Source organism: Ambystoma mexicanum, chromosome 1q, assembly GCF_040938575.1.
Source record: "Ambystoma mexicanum isolate Mex_15411 chromosome 1q, UKY_AmexF1_1, whole genome shotgun sequence".
Taxonomy (NCBI): Eukaryota; Metazoa; Chordata; class Amphibia; order Caudata; family Ambystomatidae; genus Ambystoma; species Ambystoma mexicanum.
This window is the reverse complement of record NC_090922.1, coordinates 470,287,659-470,304,058: the sequence shown is the minus strand read 5'-3', so window position 1 is coordinate 470,304,058 and position 16,400 is coordinate 470,287,659. Positions and strand designations below refer to the sequence as shown.

Genomic DNA, 16,400 nt, shown 5'->3' with positions numbered 1-16,400 from the left:
CCCCTCCCTTGCTTTGCCACGCCTTGAAACACTTGCGTATAGGCACGTTATAAGTGCCATATCATATCATATGGTGGCTGCAAAGATAAGCGGTCCACACTACGCATTTGCGGCCCGAGCCGCGCCAGTGATTCTGAAACATTGTGGCCTGTGAGGCCCTCCCTTTCCAGTGGTCACAGGCATCAGAAAAGGGCAGGAAGGCCCGCGGAACAAATGAGAAGCAACACCTCCATCTGTGAGGCCCGCCCAGGTGACGGCGTGCCCCAAGAAGGGGCGAGAGGGCCCAAAAGAGAACCCCCCCTTCCTAGAACAATAGGGTGAAGCAGCACCCATACAGCCTGTAACACAGACCCGCACTGCAGACTGCAGGGAGGAGCACACTGTGACTAACAATGTCGGAGGAAGACATTCGGGTCACTGTGCCTGCAAGACTGTCGGAAACATTTCCCATAGCCAAGGTGACATTACCCCATGGCAATTACCCCAAGCGTTCAACCTCAGAGACACAAGTAACCTGGGTCCTCGGTGGGTCCGTAGAAGGAAGGACTTTAGGGTGTGCGCGGGGGCAATGGGTCCCATGGACGAAGAAAGGAAGAAAATATACCTAACCTAGCAGTAGGGGCCGCTGTGAGGGACATCCTCTACTGGTCGATGAGGAAAAGGTGACGTACCAGGAAATTCGAGAGGCACTGAATACCTACAATGCACCACCCTCTAACGTGGACTATGAGAGACATATCTTTCATACAACCATGCAGGAGAGAGGGGAAACCATGGACAATTATGTCATGCGACTCCGCATCCACATGAAGCACTGCGCTTTTCATCGATACTCAAACGACGAAGCACTACACTCCCACGTCATCGTGGGGTGCGAATCCGCAGAATTCAAAAGAAAACTGCCCAGAAACAGGGGATCATTGACGTAATTTTAGCGATGACCCACACCGACTCAGCAGTTACGCAGCAAGTGGTTGGCCTGGGACAAGTGAAGATCTTGGTGGACACCAGAGACCAGGAGGTCATTAAGATACTAACGCTGACCATTCCCGACAAACCTAGCCAGTCAGCGAAATAAGGTTACAGGTGCAGCTACGAATTCCCCCACGAGGGCATGCGCCCGGCACTTGGCCAGACATGCGCAGCATGTGGGGGCGATGACAACTTCAGAGCGGTCTGCAGAAATGCCCCCGGCACCCACCGCCCAGGCTGCCTCCCCGAGGAGCATTAGACGCCACCGCAATCACCAATCTGAAGACAGGAGGTCGAGCTGTGAACACAGAAGGTACTACCCTGTGGAAAGTGAGGGCGGCCTTCAACTGCCCAGAAGATCGCTCCAGTCTCCTGACAGGTCCCTACAGACCCTGACAGAGCATCCACTATGTGGAGATACCCTTGCCACCAGAGCGAGTCCTCGCACGACAGCCAGAGGAGGAAAGGATATGTGTGGGCGCTTGGAAATGACACGGCGAAGGAACACAGCCCCATTCTGACACTTCAGTTACACAACATACCGACATAATTTCTCATCGACATGGGTGCAACTGTCAATGTTCTGAGTGAAGAGGCATATAATCACCTCCCTCACCCGCTAAAACTGTGGCCCTCGCAGGTCGACATTTTCGCTTATGGCTCAAATACTCCCCTGCCATGTAAGGGTACTTTTACCACAGTCTGTGCACACAAATCACACACGCCCCGCATACGGCTGCATGTTCTCTCCACAGAAGACAATAGCAGAAGCATCTTGAGTTTCAAAACAGCCGTTGACATGGGACTCGTCCATATTTCATACCACGTGATGGCCCACAAATACCTGGCCCCAGAGGGTGACATCACAAAAACATAACCAAACCTCTTCAAGGGCTTAGGCAAGCTGTGTGACTGCAAAGTGAGACTTCACACCGACCTCTGACGTGTTTGTCAGGAGATGAGCCACTTCAGCAATCTTCAAATCATCTAGAACATGCCTTGGCTGACAAAGCTGTTGATAATTTCTATCTAATCTCTGTTAGAAAGCAGCTCTTTGAATATTTTAGCAGGCAGGTGATGCTTGGGAGCGCAGTCTACCCTACTAGCTACTCACCTATCCATCCATCCACTCGCCCATAGACTGACTGACTCACTCACGCACGCACACTCTCATCTGCCCACCAAACCACACATTCACCCATCCAACCAGACACCCATTCATCCTCCCTTCCACGAACTACCTACCAACCCACCCAATCAGCTACTCAGCTGCCCAATCACCACTCACTCATTTATTCATCCATCATGCATCCATCCAACCACCTATGCATACCACAAATGACTCACCCATCCCACCCATCCACTCACTAGCTCAACCATTAATGCACCCTCCCAATAACTCACCCACCCACTCACCCATCTGCACATCCACATATCCACTCACTCTTCCATTCCCTTACAAACCCTCTCATCTAGCAACCCACCCTCTCAATCATCCATCCACTCACATGTCCATCCACCCACTCAATTATTCTTAGTCCCACAATTTCACTCATTGATCAGTTCACTCACTAATCCATTAATTAATTCACTCACCCTTCATCCTTCAGTCTCCCATCCACTCACAAACTCATCTACTCACCCATCTGCTAACTTGCCCATTGTTCCGCCCATACATTTACCCACTTACCAAGTTAACTGCTCACCCAACCATTCACTCACCCATCCATTAACCCACTTACACGTCAACATCACACAGCTATGCCTTGTCCACTCACCTTTTCAAGTACTCATCCATCCACCCCGTTATCCATTCATCCATCTGCCTGCTCAACCATCAATTCACCAGTCCACTTACTCATCCACTCATACATAAACTAATTCACCCACTGTCCACTCACCTATACGTACACCTGTTTTCTCAACCAGCTATCTATCCACACATCCATGTACCATTGCACCCAACCAGCTAGTATCCATTCATCCACCCACTCATAAAGTCATCCTCATCCATCCACTCATTCAATCACTCCCTCCCTCCCTTACATATCTATCCATCACTTCACCTATCCACACACGCACATAACAAAGGACTCACACATTGTCCCTCCCCTACATGTACACTTAACCACTCATCCATTCACTTAACGTTACTCCATTCACCCTTCCATTCTTCAACCAATACATTCACTCATCTATCCACTCATTCAGTCACCCACTCAGTTAACCATTACCACAATCACCTATCAATCCACTCACTTAACCATCCCCTCACTTATCCATCCCCTCACTCACCTATCCTTCCTGCTACCAACACACCTATCATTCCATCCTCCATTTATCCACTCACCCATCGATCCATCATGCACTCATCCATCCATTTACATAGCATCTACACACCCATCCACTCACACAACTGCCAATCATTCACCCATACATTTACCCAATTGCCAATGCACCTGCTCACTCACCCATCTCTACACTTACCTACTTACTAATTCAAGAACTCATATATCTAGCTGTTCACCAATCCATGCATTCACCCATACATTCAACAACACAACCACTAATCCACCTACCCATTCAAACAGCTACCCAGTCAGCTGCCTTATGCCCATCCAACCATCTGTTCCATTGGTCCATCCACTAACTCCTTCATCCACTCACTCACCTACCTACCAATTCAGTTACCCATCCACTTACTCAAGCATATACTCATCCCCATATTCATGTTTATCAAGTGCTAAAAATGTATCCATCTGCTTGAGAGCTTTCCAAGTGCACAGTGAGTAGCGTAGCATCAGAAGGTCTTTAGTTGCGGCGCACAGTTTTACATTCCATATACTCCATGGAACACTCTGCATTCTGAGGATGTCTTTGCTCCAGATGTGAGACCTCAATGTAGGTTCCACTCCTGCATGCGGGTGTCCCACACAACGGTTAGGAGACGTATCAAGTCAGCCACTGTATCCATGGTAACCTTGCCAATGACAAGCACTCCGTAAAGCCTTGCCTCACGCTACTCCTTCTGGTGTCCAGTCAAATGGTCGACAGACAAATGGTCGACACAATTTGGTCGACAGGTCAAATGGTTGAATTTTTTTTTATTTATATATATATATTTTTTTTTTAGGTTTTCGTTTAGGGGAAAAAAAGGGTTTTTAGCCAAAAAAAGGAAGTTGTGGGGGACCCCCCCAAAAAATAAAAATGTGAAAAAACAAAAACAAAAAAATTCTACCATTTGACCTGTCAACCTTTTGGTGTCGACCATTTGTCCTGTCGACCATTTATTTTCGACCAAATGACCTAGAACCGCAAGCATCTGATAAACCCGTTTGTGAGTAACAGCCACTTTCGAAAGATTTAATGGAAGTCTGAAAGTCCACAGACAGTACCTTACGCGCATGTTCCAGAGATGACTCTGAATGCACTATTGCTTACGTCACCATGAAGCAATAAGATCCGGGTTCCTCACAACCATGCACTTTCACCTTCAGTCAACAGGTCACTGCTCCCGGGGATAAAACACAGGGAGTCAGGCAAATATGGACAGCGTGTGACAATTGTCCTGTGGAGTGATGCATTCCGTCCTCATTGGCTGTTTTAATTGACAAAGCGATGTCACTAGAAGCGGGAGTGATGCAAAACGTAATTATTCCTTAAAGTAATCCAAGTCTTTCATCCCTGTCCCATCTCATAGTCTGAAATATAAAATAGAGACGGGATGTTTTGTTATTGGTGTCTGGCTTTGAAGACCCTTTTGACCCAGACTTTCAATGACTCATGAAAATACCTTTGTGCTCTGATCCCCATGTTTCGTTTCTGGAGTGGGTTTACGGTACATCTGTAGCCCACAGTGCAGTTCCCTATTGGTTGTGATATGATTGGTTATTTATAATGCACTTCATACCCAGAGTTTTCTAAGCGCGGCCCTGGGGATCGAACCTGTGTGGCTCCATGTTGTCTCATTTCCAAGGCAAGCACGTTGCCCCTGAGCTATCCTACCGAGACTCCTGAGCTATCCTCGGTTTGAGAAGAGTTTGCTTGTGGACGTAGTGTTCCTCACAATGATTAGATGGCAATGTTATTGAGATCCGCGGACCGGTCTTGCTTTTGGTCCCTTAATGAGAATACCCTTGCAATCCCCACTTCAGGGGTTCTAGTCAGTGATTGGGTGAGAATGACTTGTGACCCAGGAATCAGAGTTGTTGTTGGTCATTTCTGATCATACCCTGGTGATCCACACACCAATGCTTCCATTGATAATTTTTTTAAATAATTATAATTGGGTATTTATAACACGCGTAATTCCCAGAGGTTTCTAAGTGCGGACGCGGGAATGGAACCTGAGTTGTTCCATGTCGTCTTGCTTCCAAGGCGAGCATGTTGCCCCTGAGCTATCCTCCCAGCCCGGGTCATTGGATGAGAGTCTGTTTTGATTCACACTCCTGTGTGACCATTGGAACAGAATACTTGTGTGACGTACGCTCTGTGCCATCAGGGTCGGACTGTCCTATAGGGCAATAGGCCCATGGCCCAACCAAAAACACAAAAGGCTGGTGTGGTCCCGTTTTTGGGGAAAATGTGTGCCACTTTTATGGCCAACGTGGACCAGTTTTATGAGTTACTTTTCTACGCGGCTAGTAGTTTTGAGCAGTGCTGAATAAATATTCTTTTAAATGCACAATTTGCATCACATTTCAACAAAAATCTCCCCCTTGGGTACTACTCATATAGTCTGTCACAAAAGAAAGGTATTGCCATGTGTTACTGTGGGCCACTGTTTCATTGGTGCCCGAGACAATGTTATGGCCCAGTCCGACCCTGGGTGCCATCCTTAATCCACAGTACAATTGGTCACTGAATAAGAACATTCTTGTGCTTCCTATTCCAGTGGCTTTGTTGGCATCCTGTTGGTGGCTGGAGCGCACTCTCCTTATTGTTGACTCCTTGGGGCAGATTCTCAAAATGTAGGACAAATGATAGGAGCGCAGAGAAGGCGCTTGTTTCATTTGCGCTACTTTCTGAAATGCGCAGGTCATCTTCCTCTCAAAGGTAACCTCACCACTTCAGGCAGGAGGAGCTGAACAGTGGCGCAAAGATGCAGTGTCCATTCCCCTCGCATGCATGAGTGTCGGGAGTGTACTCCAGACTCTAATGTATGACACGCTCCCAGCAACCACGGTGTCGCTGGAGCGCATTTCCCTGTGACGAAATGCTCAGAAAAAAAGCATCTCCATTTCTGTTTGGGGGCTGGAAATGCAAATGCGAGAGCCACAGCTTAAAACGCAACTGTCACACTTAAAGAAAAAATCATGACGGGGTCAAAAACAACCGTGTCATTATTTTCTCCTCCACCTGCGCCTGTTCCCAACAGGCACCTCAGGCCATACATATTTTTGTCCTGAGTTTGGTGTTACGTCCTATGTATTCTTGGGCGCCCTGATGCCTGCGTGCTATGGCGCGAATAAATAAATAAATAAAAAATGTGCCTCATTTTTGGGCATTAAAAAGAGCAGCCCTTTTGTGAATTCATGATGCACCTTTAAATGCCCAGAAACGCCCCCTTATTTGCGCAAATGCGGAATGTGGGAAAAGGCCACCCGAGATGCGCTCATTCAGATGTCCTTCAAGAATGGGCTTGCTCCTTTTTTGGGGAACCTGGCCCTTAGATCTAGCTGCTCGTAGTCCAGAACACCCCTAGTTCTCCCTCCTTGTTGGCCCTGTACTACCACACAGTAGGAGTAAATGAAAACTTGAATCAGGCGTAAAGGCGCGACCATGTCTTTCTGGCTCACGCAGATGCATTTTCCTCATTATTTAGTTAGCGCTGCTTGAATGCCACTCGCACCTAAAGACTCCGCACAAATGTTTGTGGGGGGTATTCGTTTATTACACTTCTGCCCTGTCATGCCAAACACAATGGAGGGCGGCCTTGCCAGGCCTCCGTGTATCAGGCGAAACATAAATGGCATGTTCTGCAGAAGGTTGATGAGCTGTAAAGCAGATTGCACAAGGTGTATGTGTGAAAGTGCTGCTAGTCACAGATCAGTGCAGCCATACAATCACCAAACAGAACACCTGGGAGAGGGCCAACCCACCCGAGCAGGACAAAAGAGGCACACAGCGCCCATTGCAACAGGCCCACAACTCATCTCTCCAGCCACTTGCTCAGTTGCACGGACCGCGCAGAGCGGTTCCTGCTCTTTCCTTGCCGGAGATTACAACAGCCCCACAACTGATCTCTACAGCCACTTGTTCAGTCGCACGGACCGCGCAGAGCGGTTCCTGCTCTTTCCTTGCCGGAGGTTACAACAGCCCCACAACTCATCTCTCCAGCCACTTGTTCAGGCGCACGGACCGCGCAGAGTGGTTCCTGCTCCTTCCTTGCCGGAGGTTACAACATCCCCACAACTCATCTCTCCAGCCACTTGTTCAGTCGCACGGACCGCGCAGAGCGGTTCCTGCTCTTTCCTTGCCGGAGGTTACAACAGCCCCACAACTCATCTCTCCAGCCACTTGTTTAGTCGCACGGACTGCGCAGAGCGGTTCCTGGTCCTTCCTTGTCGGAGGTTACAAAGTACCAACCAGTCACAGTGTTTTTGTCTCAAATGTTGCATTTTCTAGGATATGCATTGATTGCCTACTGATGCCCTGGTGTCTCATTTACACATGTCTATGTCTTAATCAACAGCCATACGGGAGCCCCCCGCCCCCTTCGTTTAAGGGTGACCTGAGCTTTAGGGCATTTAGGTTGGCAGGTTGACTGTGTCTCCTTAATGGTGCAATGGCCATTTTGCCGGGAATCACCTTTGGAACCTTGGTTACATTCGAGGAGCTGGTGCAATACCCATGAGAAGTGTGAAATGGATCACACTAGAGTGTAAAGTACATGGCAGTGTGTACTTCCTATGCAACCTACTAGTGTCGCCACAACTGTCACGTGATGAGGTGAGTGTGAGGGTAGCTCAGACTCCATGCTAATACAATAATAAGCCTCTCTTTAAGGATCGCAGGGAAGATCAGCTACTTGCGGCCCATCACGGCAAAGTCCCTGTGAAACAGCCCTACTATGACAAGTTCACACAGACCATGAAGAACCCCAACCCACGACTACACACTCCACCCGAGAAGATGGAGTAATGAGGCTCCAGCCTCGGTACCCAATAATCAGCGCAGATCGATACAATCTGTCAGCAAGAAGAAGAAAGAAGCAGGCAGGGGTCCCAGTCCCAATGGTGGTCATGAGAGTAGAATAATTAGGGAGAGTGGTCGATAAAGGAAGAAGTGCTATAAGTGAGCAACAGAAAGAGAGGAAGGAAGGGACCCACAGCAGTGATCTGGCAACTACCATGTGTGAGATCCTCTTGGGTGTAAGAGCATCTGGGTTTCAAGGGCGATAGTCCAGGCATTTGGAGACACGAAAACCACGAGGAACAATAGGGTTGCAAGAACTCAAAAGCAATTTAATGTAGGGTGGGTGACTACAACTAGCCATGACATTGGGGCACTATATTTCAAATCTCTAACATGCAACACACTGCTGGAGGTGCCGGCGCCCCTCTGCATATCCTACCATCACCCCGGTGCAGAGGCAGACGATCCTCCCGCAGATGGTGTGGGGCACGGCGTCCCCGTAGCCAATGGTGAGGAAGGTGATGGGGATGAGCCACATGGCGCTGGTGAGGTGGTCCGTCTCGTTGAAGCTCTGCCTGTGCGGAAAAAAATATATACCCAGGTGTCAGAAAGGGTTGTGATTAGAGCTGCCTGTGCTGGTATGAAACATTATACAGTAACACACTGTCACTTTTAAGAAGAGCTCTCCTGGGAATCGAAACCTAGCCTGGTCTGTGAAGCTTGGGGAGCAGATATGGAAACTGGGTAGACCAGTCCCTGGGAGGCTACTGGGCCTGGGTCAGAGTAGTGAAGGACGGGGGCAAAAACGGTCTTCAGGGAAAACAATGTGGCCATTAGGTGATATGAACTAACTGGGTAAGGCCATCTACTCAGCCATTATTTACAAGAGCCCACCAGTAGACTGGCCCAAAAAACATGAGCTAGGAAAACAAATGTGTCCCGCTTTTGATTTTAGTACTGTCAGTCAGTGCAGGCTCACACATCAGTCAGCACGTGTTAAAAAAACACACACACACTAGTTACATGTTAAGCTTTTAATCAATGGTTTAAAACATGCAAATTTACTGTGAATTTTTCATTTCAAGGTAAGGGTAGGCCTGGCAAATCAGATGGAGGGGAACACTCCGTTGCTCTGATTGGCTGGAAAGTTCCTTCCACCCTAAATTGCCAGACCATAGTACATTTTACTGCCCTCTTCTCCATGCTAGAATGCCATAATAAAATGGCAAAAACCACAAAACAGGATAACCAAAAGAAAATTATTGGTGAACATACTTGGAACCCTTGGAGTGTGCATTGTTATTGTGAGATGTTGGCTAAATTAGACAATGGCAACTTATTTGGAACATTGGAGGGAAACAGCAGTAACAGTGGTTAAGGCCCTCTCCTGACCCATTGTTTGCAATAGTCAGCCAACATTTCAATGTGATAATGAAGTAATAGAACCTGAGATGGGGAGGTATTATTGGTCTGGCAATGCCCCAAGGTGTCAGTTACAAGCCCGAGTGAAGCGAGGGACTTAACTATAATTCCCCCTCCGAGGGTTCTATTGCTATTAGTACCCTGGCACGTTGTACCGGAGGACTAATAGTTTATTTTTATCAAGAAAATAGTACAAATAAAGATGGCTACCATGGATCGGGGAGAACGGAAGTACAGGTAGTGGCTTCTGGTATCCGCAGAAATAATCAAATACAATATTACCTAATGAGAAACGACTGAATTTATTTGATCGAAATTTGTTAGGGATTTTTGTACATGTTTATTAACATATAGATGTGGGGGAAGGAGAAGGGTATAGGTGAAGCTAGGGGTAAGTAAGGGGGGTTCATGGAGGGTGGCGTAGGGGTTCTCCCCCAGCATTATTAAAAACAAATGCGACCAAATAAAATTCTGACATTTCTCATTAAGTCTTTTTTTCTGATCATTTCATGGTAATCCGTCGCGTCTCACTTTCCATGGCGACCATTCGCATGCCAGGACGTGCCGGGAACCCTAGTGTTCACGGCACCAAAGAGGGAGGAGGCAGGAAAATGTAATTGGGGTGGATGGAGGTTGAAGATGTGGAAAATGGGCGTGGGGGTGGGAAGGACAGGGCGGGGGAGGAGGGGAGCACACTTACCTGCTACCCAGTGAGGGAAGATGGTGGCCTCCCGCTCTGAAGAAGCTCGGAGCAGGGTCTTTCCCAGTGTGGTAAAGACCCCATTCTGAGCCTCCTCATTAGCTGGGATGCCGCCCCCCACGCTCCACTGGGTAATAATTAAGCAATATCCCAGAGGTTCAATAGACAGAAGGCTTTAACGGGCTGTAACAGCCCAGTGCCGTTAACCAGATCCCCAACAGGCTCAGACTGGGGCATAGGCTAACAGGAAAATAGGGCAACAGTACAATGCTAAAAGGGCCACCAAGTCAGAGTGGGCAATTTATCTGTGCATATGTTGCGCAACTTAACTCACTTAAGGGCTTATTCACAAAAACATTACTGTGATTAACTCTGACTTACCTTTGACGTGCCCCCTATGCAATTTGTCTTGAAAATTCATGTTTTGTGAATTCTGGATATGGAACTCATTTTTTGGCTCCGAGAGAGAGACTTTTTTTTAACCCTGTCTGGCCCGGGTCCATGCCACCGTTTCCATCAGGAAAAGCCTTCTGTTGAAAAGGATTATAGCTATTAGCATCCCAGCATTAAATCCGGAGTCCTAATAGAGTTTTTGTTTAAAATGAGAAATGCTGTGTGTAGAATGCGCTGGTGGTCTATTAAGTAAAATATAAACTTCAAAGCAAGGTAGACACCATAGACGTGGTGAACAGAACTGCATGGAGTCCCTTTTCCATTTCCATGGCTGGTGTTTACGAAGAAAGGAGTGTGCCAAACCGGCCTTCATCCCGCGAGGTCAGGCGAGTATGCAGTGAAGAATGGGGGTGGGATGTAATGGAGGAATGTAGAGTTACTGCATAAGTAAGAAAGGCAGGGAATGATGGTGGACCCTAAGATCAGCGGGCTTAGATTTCAGGCCATGACCACTGGGTAAAGCTTGCATTCCGAGCCCTCTGATTGGCTGTGCCATCCACTCGAGGTACTCATGCACATTGCAATTTTTGAGACTATGTAAGGAGGGGGGATATTTATTGTTATTATTAGTATTATTATTATGAATGTCAAATGGGAAGCACATCCTTAAACGGAACTACACTCCAGATAATGGGGTGAGGCGGGGGCTGGAGGGGCGGATGTCTTCGGACCCGTAGGACTGTGTAGTGGGGAAAAATCATGACAAAAACCTTTATTTCTACATTTCTGATGTCACGATCTCAGAATGAGATGTCATTTGACAAAGAGTACTTAGATTAAGGCCCATATACCTAGTAAATACCTTTGAAGGTTAGATACGTGCAAATTAGGGTTTGCGCGCTACTACATTAAGCATAGATGTAGTTTCCTGTCTATGCTTAATGTAAGACTTTGAATCTTCTTACAGGGACAATTGCTGGCAATTTGGGGGCAAAACTAGCAGTGGTAAGTCCCTACAGGGGAACATTCTGTCATGTTGGTGCCAAGCTGTCATTGGTGTAGCCCTAAAGGGACAAATGCTGGCATATTGGGGCAAAGCAACTGCAGGCTTTGTCCTTACAAGGGCAAATGCTGGCATGCTGGTGCGAAGCAATCACAGGCGAGACCTTACAGGGGAAAATGCTGCCATTTTGGGGCATAGCCATAGCACGTGTGTTCTTATAGGGGCACATGCTGGCATTTTGGGGCAAAGCAAACATAGTTGTGTCCTTACATGGGCAAACACTGGTAATATTTGGGACAATACCTTTGCAGGTGTGTCCTCACAGGGGCACAAGTTCATGCTATTTGGGCAGAGGAATCACAGGTGTACCCTTAAAGCCGCAAATGCTTGCATTTTGGGGTAAAGCCATCACAGATGTAGTCTCACAGGGGAACATACTAGTCATATTTGGGAAAGCTGTCATGATTGTGTTCTTCCAATGGCAGTACTGGCAGTATTTCTTTCTGTCTATACTAATTGTCTGCAAAGCGTTCAAACTAACAGACGGCCATCTATTTGTTTTTCTGCATCTATACTGCATGCTTATTCCTGTGTAGCATCACCTGTTTCCACCTTCCTTAATTTTCTTGTGCTGACCTGCCTTAATGGAAGACATTGCACCCTATCTAAACGAGTAACAATAAATAACTAGCAATTACAACAGAAAATATGAGTGAAAATATTTAGCACCTACTCGTGACATTGCCTCTTTCATTGGGACAATGGGAGGGGCACGGTGCTCACCTAGCTACAGACTTACTGTGCTCCCTAACTATGCCGGTATTTAACGTTCAAATTAAACATATATTGTGTTCATCTGTAGAGTTGGGAACTGTGAGATGGAGTGAATTGTTGGATTTACATATGTTTTACAGATAAGGTTTAAATAATAATATTGGTGTCTTTCTGAGATCCATGTCATTGAGGACGGGGATAGACCATGAGATTCAGAAGCCAGATGAAGAGGGGGCTCAGGCTAATCCTGCCAGGATGATTGCCTTTTGAAAGCACTGCATCTGGTTCTCGTCTCATTGGGGAAGTTCTATGACGCAAAATCCATAGAAATTAATGACCATTTAAATGTACTAGATTAAATACTATTTGCAATCTGATCAATCACAATCTGCCTTTCCCGGGTGCGATTGTGCATTCACCGCCTGTATAAACAAATGTCATAAAAAATGGCCACCGCCATAAACATAGAAAAGGTACTAGGCCCCTTTTGGATGACAGCGGCCATTTTGGAACTTGTTTTCCATGGCCACCATTATCTGACAGGTCACCTTGTCCCTTTTCGAGTTGAATGGCAGTGGCCATGGTTTTGACATTTTATTTTTCTCTGACGGGAGCTGTGCTCGCGCTGAACTCACCTCCAGTCGGAAGGGAAAAAAAATGAAAACTATCCGCACTCTGGAAAAATCCCAGGGCGGACATGGGCTTTAACGCCCCACAGCCCGAGCTGAAGCCCTCACTTTGCTCAGGCCTACCAAAGCTTGGGGCTGGCGGGTTGGTAAAGCCCCTGTCCCCTCTGCCCCTGGTGTGGAAGCTATATTATAGATCTGTAAGCAACAAGATGAAGAGAAAATTGAAATTGGGATGATCAGTGGGAATGTGGCTAAGAGCAGTCAGGTCATAATTGATATTGAAGAAAATAAGTGGGATGAAAAGGAGGAGGAAAATAAACCACATGATGTGTCAGACCTGGTGCAAGAAGCACTTGCGGCTAAATGAGTAAAGAAAGTAGATTTCATCTTGCCAACAATGATAAAGGGAAAAAAGGAAATGGCAAAGGTAGAAGACTAGATGCTGGAAACAAAAGAAAAGGAATGTACAGTCTAAGACTTATGATCCATGTGGGCAGAACACCAGGATGGGACGTGTGGTTAGGTAAGTAACAAACTGCTGAGATGAGAGGAAATTAATGAGGAGACCACTTTCCCAGTATTTTCCCAGGTTTGGATTAAGGCGCTATATAAATAACACATCATTATCATTATCATTATTTTGACAGAATAATACCGATTAAAAGGAAGGTTGTGGCTTGCCTGACGTACAAGGTATTTGCAGAATGATGTTTCGGGGGTGGGGGGGGGGGGGGAAATCATGCTGAAGACCATGTTCCACAACTGAGGTGAAAGATGATTTTGGAGTCTATAGATGGAATAATAGTTGGGGTCAAATCTTCCTGGAATGTGCCAGAGTGTTTGGGAAGAGCCGGACCACCCTTTGAATCAGGATATAGGTATTTACATATTTGTTTTATCATTCCCACTGTCCATGTGTTCACTTCAAAAGACATTTATTATGTCGAAATGTTAGTCTGTAAGTGGGTTTCCCGATCCTGTCTACATTTTGGCTCCACTTTGATTATACACACGATTATGCTTTTGATTGAAAATATTAGAAAACATTACTATAATATTCTCCCGGGCCAGGGTATAATTTGATTGGCAGGGGAAGAGTGCTGCGTAGGTGAAACTTCAATTTTATGTCAAGACCACAGGCTCATACTTATTTAGTACTTAAACCAAAAGGCACATCGTGATGGATCTGAGGGTCCGTCGTACGAAATCCTAGCTCAAGAGTGAAAATCATTTGAGTTTTTTCTTAAATCTCAGCAAGTTAGGGCAGCTCTCTGAGATTCCGGGAGAGATTTTCAAATAATTGTGTCCTGAAATAAAAAAGCCTTTTTCAACCGTAGATTGTAAATTGAATCTGGGTGGCGGTGGGGGTGGCAGCCAACATTAGAAAAGATATGCACAGTGTTCTAGAAGGTTTATGCAAGACAGTTTGGTAAGTCACATATCTAGGGGTGATGCTAGGACATGTTTACACTAGGGTAGCCACCTGGAATAGTATTCTTGTCTCCTCAGACAGCCAGCACAAAGGATGGAGAATTGGGGTGATGTGAGCTCTATACAACAAACAGGGAACAATCTTGGCTACACATTTTTGCACCAGTTAAAGTCTTTGTATCAGATATGTAGCTGCTCCCATGAAGATGGCATTAGCACGGCAGTTTGGCACTCACAATTGATCTGGCAATAATGCTCGGATGTTCATCCAAGAGGAAGGGGCGAATTTGTCGGAGGAGCCGGATACCATAGCTAGAATTGATAACAATGGCCTTCATCTTTGAGGTCATTGGGAGTGAAGAATCAAAAGCACCTCCACGAGCCCTCACCTTCGACACAATAGGCAACAACTGGGAATCCAAGGTCAACACCGGCAACTGACTGAGTAGATCTTCCTTTTTACATTTGTGAATCTGAATTAGCACAGTTTTATTGCTGTTTGAATGCAATCAGTTCTCTTGCTTCCAGCTCTTAATAGAACCGAAGATTGTTCCAAGGCGTTCATTATCCGAAGTTAGATTACTTAAAGTTTCGAAAAAAGCTGGGAATCACCTACACAACAATGAAATCCCACTTTCAAAGACTCCATTAAGTCATGGAAAGGTTTTGTGCATACGTTAAATAGTAAAGTGTTAAGAGCGGACCAAGGGCCACCCCAAAGTTTACTGGTGATGGATGGGTAGAAAAATATGCTTGCATTACACAAGTGGTTCTACCACACACAAGAATAGTCAAACCATCTAATAGGTTTGTCTGATGCCCGGCAAGAGAGGGCAACCTTTACAAAAATGTAACTCTGGCCAAGAGTGTTAAAAGCAGCTGCTAGATCAAGCGTGACAAGCAAGGAATCAAGATGCTAATCCAGTTTCCAGAGTAGCTGAACTCCGACATTGACTAGGGAAGTTTTAGTACCACGACCCAGTCTGAATACGGATTGCCGTCACCTCAACAAATGTCTGGAGCTGTGCGGTGACAACTTTTTCCTAGTTTCCTGCAAGGAAAGGGACATTAGCAAAAGGTCTGTAGCTGCTGGGCTACTCAGAACTGAGATCTGAATTCTTGAACAAAGCAGTGATCCAAGACTGTTTCAGGCTGAGAGGCACAATTCCTTGCTCCAATGAGTCGTTAACAAAAGAAGGAAGAAACACTCCCCCCATTTGACCCTCTAGTCTGCGACTAACAAACCTTAGATGTTTTTTCAGATTGTCGATAGCTATCTGGCGCCACTGTGCTGTCAAGAGAAACCTGGCCACTCCAACAGTTGTGTGAGTCTTTCAACCATTTCTTTATTTTAGCAAAGTCAAGATAATTCAAGCTGACATAGAGAATGACCCCGACCTTTGCACCTTCTAAACTTGAGTGGTAAAGCACCATCCAGTCTAAACGTTATATCTTTGTGTTCCCTCCTTTAGGCCCTACTGACATCCTTCAACTTCTTTCTTCTTTACTTCCACCTGTCACATGCAGGGTGCTCTCCCAGGCACTGCTGCTAAACAGCTTGCTCTGCTCATTTAACATACCAACACTCAGTTTGTCTCCCTGTGTTTAAGGGAGGGAGCGGTTCCAGGCTCTTTGGAGCAGGTGGTTCTGACCCCCATCCTCAATATAGCTTTCACACCCAGGCTGTGGGTTGGACAGGGGCTTAAAAAGCCCACCAGCCCAAGCTCTGGTAGGCCAGAGCAAAGCAAGGGCCTCAGCTGGGGCTGCGGGCCGTTAAAGCCCATGTCCGTCCCCCAGCCGGGGCGTGAAAGCAATTTGCATCCCGAGATTTGCCGGAGTGCAGATAGTTTTCGTTTTATGTTGTCAGACGGGAAATGAACTCAGCACAAGCCCATTTCCCATTTCGGAGATAAAAAATGACAGCCAACGCAATTAATAT

General features: G+C 46.5%; 1 protein-coding gene across 2 annotated transcripts in view; it reads right to left on the bottom strand.

Annotated features, from left to right (window-relative positions):
• KCNN4 (potassium calcium-activated channel subfamily N member 4) overlaps positions 1-16,400 on the bottom strand; it is a 569,890-nt gene that overhangs the window by 182,646 nt on the left and 370,844 nt on the right. For both annotated transcript variants that reach the window (XM_069640748.1, XM_069640755.1), the window contains exon 4: positions 8,549-8,684. In XM_069640748.1, coding sequence (XP_069496849.1) covers positions 8,549-8,684 — 136 coding nt within the window. The remainder of the gene's footprint in view (positions 1-8,548; positions 8,685-16,400) is intronic.